A 6955-nucleotide genomic window follows, 5' to 3' on the forward strand; every position below is an offset into this window, starting at 1 on the left:
CCCCGATCATCATGTCGGAGCCCCCGATCATCATGTCAGAGCCCCCGATCATCCCACAGATAATAGTGCCTTTAAAATTCCTCCCAGTGAAATAAAGGCCTTACTTGTGTTGAAAAACCTTAATTAGCTTTATTTTTGTATGCTGGTGTCATTGCTTTGATCTGGACAGCTTGTCTCGCCTCCTAAGCTCTCATCAGGCATGATGGTCCTCAGCAGCGGTCACAGTGTTCATGGTGACTGGATCTGCTGATAAAGCTTTAGGGAATCACAATAAAAACCCAACTTTAGTGGTTTTTAACCCGTGGCTGAGATGTTGGGCTGCAGATGGACCTTCTGCTTGTTGCTTTTATTGGTAATATGTTTATTGCTTTTATAGTTTCTTTGTAATCTGAATGTGATTTCTCTGAAAGAAGCGTTTGTGCTCTCTGCAGTGTTATTGTTATGATGAACTTTTTGAGCCGCGTTCTCCTCTTGGTTTCCATTTTGTTTTGCTCACATTCCTGCTGCTGGGTCTGTCCCTTAGACAGAGACGTGCTGTTTTCAAACTGGCCTGATCACGGCCAACCTCTCGGTAGTTAGACCAGATTCAGTTTTCAGCCGGAGCTGAAAGGTTTCCCTGAATCTCCAGCAGGTTTCTGATGCCGGTGCTGTCAGGAGCCTCCATCTTACCCGCTCTGGGTTCTTAGATCAGACAATCAGTGGGTGTTTGAGTAAACATGGATTATGATCTCACTAAAGCCTTTCCAAATGTTCACATTTATCCTATTTTTAAAAAAAGTTTTCATATTTATGATCACTTGCAATTCACATAATCATTTTTTTTATTAAGGTCTTACATGTTTAAGAATCAATAAAACATTTCCAGGAACCGTGTGCTTGATTGGTCCTTTTTTGGTTGTTGGAGTAAAAGATTCCTGAGTTTGTAAATTTATTAGTATGATGTCAGTAATTATCTCCATCAGTCAACAATGGCTGGAGGTTTGATCCAGCAGAACATCTTTTAATGCATAACATCTCTGACTTATTAGTTAAAACATGTAAAACACCAAATGTAAGAACAGAAAAATTAATAATAAGAAAAGTAAATATATTTTAAAGGAGGTGGGGTGGAAAGCTAGAAATAATAGTTAATCTAGTTAATCTTAGTTTCATGGCGGGTAAATGACATTATTTTACACATGATTCTAGATATTCCAGTTGCCTGTAAATGTTGCTGAACTGTTTCTTTCTGTCCTTTAAAAATGTCCATTTAGTGTTGAGCCTAAAGGACATCACAGCATGGAACCTAAAAAGGGCCATTAAGGGAATCAGCCCAGAATTTCTGAAAACTTCTGATTTTGGAGGGTCTGCAGGGAAAATGGAAAAATTTGGAAACGGTCATGAGATAAAATGGAAGTAAAGAAATGAGAAGAAGGCATGTTATTGTTTGAAAAGCTGAGGATAAAGCCATCCTATAAAGTCTCATAGTTGTAATGCCTTTATCAGGCTCATTCTTATAAGCTTCCTCAGCAGCAGTCGGAGGAAATGGATGCTTTCCTATCGGCACCACTTAGTTTAAACGGGACCAAATCTGTGACCCAATCTGAAATGTTAAGCTCTACAGGATTAATGTGACAGAAGATCATTTAAAAGGGAGCGATGGAAACGTAGTTGAGGCAAGAGATGAAGACATTGATTACATTTCAATTTTAAACCGAATCAAATTGGATTCATTTAGCCTTGTTTGGGGGTTGATGTCCGGCCGGGTACCGGCTTATTCCTGGCAGCTGCTTCGCGGGGCCAGGACCCCCGGGGGCCTGGTCGGGGCTCCCACCAGGGGGCAGGGTGCCCCTGGGGCCTCAGGTACCTGGGGCCCATGGCTGATCCACATCAGGGTCCGCTGCCAGCGGAGCCCACAGACTCGTCCTCGCAGCTCCTGGGGGCTCCGGCATGGCGGTGGCTGGGGGACTTCCTCAGGGCTGTCTCTCCTCCTCCCTTGGTGGGGGTCGGATTTCCTGGGCTGGCCCCTCCTTTGGGCCTTCGCTCTTGGGGTCCCTTTGGGCATCTGGGGGGGGTGGGGAGGGGGCACCTCTCCGGCTCTCCACATCCACCATTGAGCATTTTTCCTTTGGATAAACTTTACATGAACAAGCTCACCCTCACAATCAACTACAGGTGTTTGGTTCCAGGAACTCAGAGATTCACCTCCACACAGAAAGCCCATATTCTGATCTTCAGGTAACACAGAGTACATGTCAGATTAAATAATACTACTTCAGCGATAGTATCAAGGTGATACTTTATGGTATTTCTCGTAACATGTCCGTTGGTTGTTCTGTTCTTTTTCCAGGTGATGAAGCAGACTGAAGATGTTTTATCATTATCTCCTTTCTATCTTCATATTTTCTCTTTTTTTCTGTTTTTCCTGTCCTTCCTACATTAGAGTTCATTACATTCCTACATAGAGTGTCCATAATACAAACGTCTTCAAACTTGGAAACAAACTCCAGTGGATTGTTTTTATTTTTTTTTACTTTTTTGGAACATTTTCTAACTGGCATGGCAGAAACCATTTTGGCTCTCACTGTCCTTCAGATTTTAGGTTGTTTCTGTTTTGGTATCAGTTTCAGGTCTTTGTCAAGTCTTGCTGTTCTGTTTTCGGCTTATGGTTTAATTTCATTTAATGGTTTTTTTTTTCTTAAGACTAAGCTTTTCTGGTTAAAATAAATTCAAAAATCCTTTATCACTGGATCCATAGCAAACTGTTCTCAATACTTGAGTCTTTTTTATGTCCTTTTTAAAAATAAATATTTCTGGAAATGAAGAAGCTTTATTTGATTAATTGTTACGGATAATTTTAACCCTCTGCTGGCTGTTAAAACCTAGAGATTTTGGCTGAAAAATGATAAAAATGATGAAATCACGTAAATTCCCTTTATGTTCACCCAATAAAACGAACATTTATTAATAAAAACTTTAGATGAATAGTTGGAGTTCTATGAAAGAGTAAAGAAGGCATTTTTTTGCTCATTTAGCATCAGGTTGTCTTTACATTCCCCTTATGTGTGCACCCCCCCCCCCCCTTTGAAAAATCCTAGATCTGCCTTGTCAACAGATTTAAAGGATCAAATTAATAAAAAAAAACAGATGGAATCAATAAAAACAGGCTTTTGTTTGGTCAGTTTTTTAAAATGTAATCCAGCCAAAGATGTGATTGGCTGGAAGGTGGTGGGTGGGTGGGGCTAAAGCTCGTTTTCCTCACCGTTACTCAGCAAGCATCACAAATGAATGTGTTTCGTCCTTCACTATGAGTTAGGATCGCTGAGTCCAGGTGAGTCCAGGTGAGTCCAGGTGAGTCCAGGTGAAAGGAACCGGAGGACATCATGCAGAGAATGAGCCTTTTGCTTCACCTACTGTCTTCTAACTTCTAGATCATCAAAGTTTGCTGAATGGTAGAATCTTAGAAAGTTGTTAACTCACATCTGGCAGGAAGATCAGGAATGTTTCTACTTGGATCCTCTATAATGAGGCACCAGCAAGAAACTTTCAAGGAAAATAATTAAGATTCAGCGAGACCCAAAAAACCTGTTCTGTCTGAAATCTGCTGCCCTCATTCGGCCTTGAAGGTCATATATCATCAGACCTCTCTTAGTCTGTAAACACGGCGCTCTGGCCGCTCCCTACCCTGAGGACATCTGGGAAGCTGCTGCATGTCCAGCTGGTTGGTGAAAATTAGGGACAGTGCCTCATTTGCCCACACACACACACACATTGGGTCAGAGATATAAACATACCTTCAGCGTTTCCCCCATGATGTTATTTTTTCTACCTGTGTTTCTTCTTCTTCCTCAGTTTCTTGTCATCTCAAACTTGATCCTTTGATCTTTTTCCCTCCTCTCATCGACTGTGATCCTTTTAAGGACATTTTTTCTGACGTCAGCAGACCTCAGACCTCGGATGTCTGAACCCTGACCCCGTACTGCAACTGATCTTCACTCTACTGGAGTGCTGCTCCAGGCTGGGGGACAAATAAAGATGTAGTGATTCCGTTAAAATGGCCTAGTTAAAGTTTTGGTCTAAATCCAATAGAAAATGTGGAAAGTCTTGGCAACAGTCCACATTCAATCAGACTAAACTTGGGCTGTTTAACTATCTGCTAAAGACCAGGAGCTCCATCTACTGGTGTAAAATGCACTTTAATGCAAAGCATCATCAGAAAATATTTCCTAAGATCAAATCAGTGGATAAACTGGAAACCAGTCGCACTCGTAGATCTGGTCAGTTTCAGAAAACTTAATGAATCCTGAAACGATCAATTCAGCTTATTGAGGAAAAGCTTTTCTCTTAAATGAAACCAGCAGATTGCATCCATTCATTGATTTTTCAAGATGCACTCTTTCTATGTCTGAAGGTGCGATCTGCTCACCTGGAGCGCAGGATTTACCTGTTAGGCCGAGACCTGCCAGTGATTGGCCTCCATGTTCTGAATGCTGGCGTACCATAAAGAATAAATGATGAACAGTTTAGTTTGTGCCTTCAAGTCGTTGCCCATAGGAAGACGTTACTGGATATAACCTAACGGAATATCTTCAGAACGGCTCCAAATGACACTAAACTCATATGGGAGAGTAGAACATGATGGAATAACGGAAAATCAAGGACCCAATGAAAAAAAAGGCGTTCCCCTTTAAGGCAGAGCTACAGGGACCCGCCTACGTTCTGGGGCCCTCGGCAGCCGTAAGAATGCGCCAAAGGCAGCATTCTGCGGCATGCAGTAAACCCCCCACCCCAATGAATGTGATGAATGGTTTGTACTGAAACTGAAGTCTCAAGGTCAGGGTCAGGATCAGGGTAAGCGTCAGGAACAGGATCAGGATCAGGGTCGAATGGTTTGTACTGAAACTGAAGTCTCAAGGTCAGGGTCAGGATCAGGGTAAGCGTCAGGAACAGGATCAGGATCAGGGTCAGCGTCAGGGTCAAGGTCTCAGGGTCAGGATCAAGATCAGGATCAGTGTCAGGAACAGGATCAGGATCAGTGTGAGGATCAGGGTCAAGGTCTCAGGATCAGGGTCAGCGTCAGGATCAAGGTCTCAGGGTCAGGATCAGGGTCAGGGTCAGGATCAGTATCAGGATCAGGGTCAAGGTCTCAGGATCAGGGTCAGCGTCAGGATCAAGGTCTCAGGGTCAGGATCAGGGTCAGGATCAGGGTCAAGGTCTCAGGATCAGTGTCAGGATCAGGGTCAAGGTCTCAGGATCAGGATCAGGGTCAGGATCAGGGTCAAGGTCTCAGGATCAGGGTCAGGATCAGGATCAGGGTCAGCATCAGGATCAAGGTCTCAGGGTCAGTGTCAGGATCAGGGTCAAGGTCTAAGGATCAGGATCAGGGTGAGGATCAGGATCAGTGTCAGGAAAAGGATCAGGATCAGGGTCAGGGTCAGGATGATTGATCCTTTCTGTTGTAAATGGACGTGTTGACGTGAGTTGAGTTTTGAAGGTATCATGTTACTGTTCAGCCTCTCCCTTCCCTGCTGAGAACCAATCCACCTCCCTGCGCGTCGGCAGAACCTGTTCCATTCGTTGTTTCCTGCTGACTCAGCCTGAGCACAGCTGACCGTAGAGCTGATGTTCTGTCATTGGCTGTAAGCAGAGGCACTAACCAAACAACTAAGCTCACCTCCACTAAGAAACCTGTTTACAGGGTTTCTCCCTTCCACCTGGTATGTGGTAGAACCGGTTTGAACTCATCCCAACCAGCAGTACTGAGAAAACTTGGTTTCAGGCTTCATTGCTACTTTGATGTTTATGGCTGTCTGGAGGAGACGGTGACGGATTGGTCAGTCTGAAGCCCAGTGGTTCCACCTTGTTTGGCAGGTGAGACCTTCGTCTTTCTCTACAGACTCTGCTGATCAGAGAACTTAGGAATTTACTCTTCTCTCCTATCCTGTTTCCTGTTTTCCTTCCAGGCGTTTTCTTTAATGGCAGCCTTGCCGGCCCTGTGGATCGTGGTTCTGTCGCTCCTACAGACGGGCCACTGCTTTGTTCGTAAGCAACAAGCAGCAGGTAAACAGTCTTCCTTTACCTCCAGACTAAGTGAGTAACGACTAAAGACACTGAGTGGAGGCAGATTGTCACATGACGGCAGGAGGTCAGATAGTTGTGGAAACGGAGTGAAGAACCGATACATGGAAAACATTTTAATCAGTCAGAAAACAAGCTCTCACTGCAAAAAATCTGAATCTAGATAAGTCATTTTGTTTTTTATTTTTTATTAAGATTCTTTTCCAACTTCAAATGAAATAAAGTATGATAAATTTTACACTATTTTTGTGTAATGATTTAAATACTTGCTGAAGTTCTTTCTTTGGATGAGCTTTATTAGGAAGTTTCACTTTGTAGAAAAAAAGTATTCACACCCCTCTGTTCCCTTTCATCCCATTAGAGTCCTAAAACCTGCCATGCTTTGTCATATTCAGAGAAAGCTTTATTGCCAAGCCGTGTTTGACGCTTACCAGAAGTTTGTTTTTGGGATATGGGTACCGCTCACATTAAAGCTGGGTTTATATAATCTGGAATAAAGAAACTGAGACTGTAAAGAATGAAAACCAGATCATAAAAAGAAGCGATGAACAGTATGAAGTTAGATTGAATAGTATTACACGTGCTGAGGGTTCCAACCCCCCCAACATGTTAGTGGAAACCTTGGTCCCTGTTAATGGGGGAGATGGGAGAAACTGTTTGGTGGTTGGATGCTCCTGTCCTCCTGTCTGAAGGCGAGAGGCTGAGGGGGTCAGCTATTCTCTTACCTGCTTGCCTCAAAGTCCTGGAGGTGTACAGTTCCTGGAAAGAAGGAAAAATGCAGCCAGTCAGCTTCTCTGCAGAGCGAATGACCCACATCAAGTGGTCCTGGTTTCCAGAGGTGTCAAGTTACAAAGTACAAATACTTCGTTGCTTCACTTAAGTACACTTTCTAGGTATC

The 6955-nt window shown here is 43.4% G+C and overlaps 1 protein-coding gene across 1 annotated transcript in view; it reads left to right on the forward strand.

Moving 5' to 3' along the window:
* Window positions 1-5621: 5621 nt before the first annotated feature.
* The window catches only part of LOC107103925 (transmembrane gamma-carboxyglutamic acid protein 4-like), a 21108-nt gene continuing 19774 nt past the window's right edge, over window positions 5622-6955 (forward strand). The window contains exons 1-2 of the mRNA XM_015403783.1: window positions 5622-5850; window positions 5943-6039. Of these exons, the coding sequence (XP_015259269.1) occupies window positions 5955-6039 (85 nt within the window). The 5' untranslated portion in view covers window positions 5622-5850; window positions 5943-5954. The remainder of the gene's footprint in view (window positions 5851-5942; window positions 6040-6955) is intronic.

Source organism: Cyprinodon variegatus, unplaced genomic scaffold, assembly GCF_000732505.1.
Source record: "Cyprinodon variegatus isolate N-32 unplaced genomic scaffold, C_variegatus-1.0 Scaffold1565, whole genome shotgun sequence".
NCBI classification, from domain to species: Eukaryota; Metazoa; Chordata; class Actinopteri; order Cyprinodontiformes; family Cyprinodontidae; genus Cyprinodon; species Cyprinodon variegatus.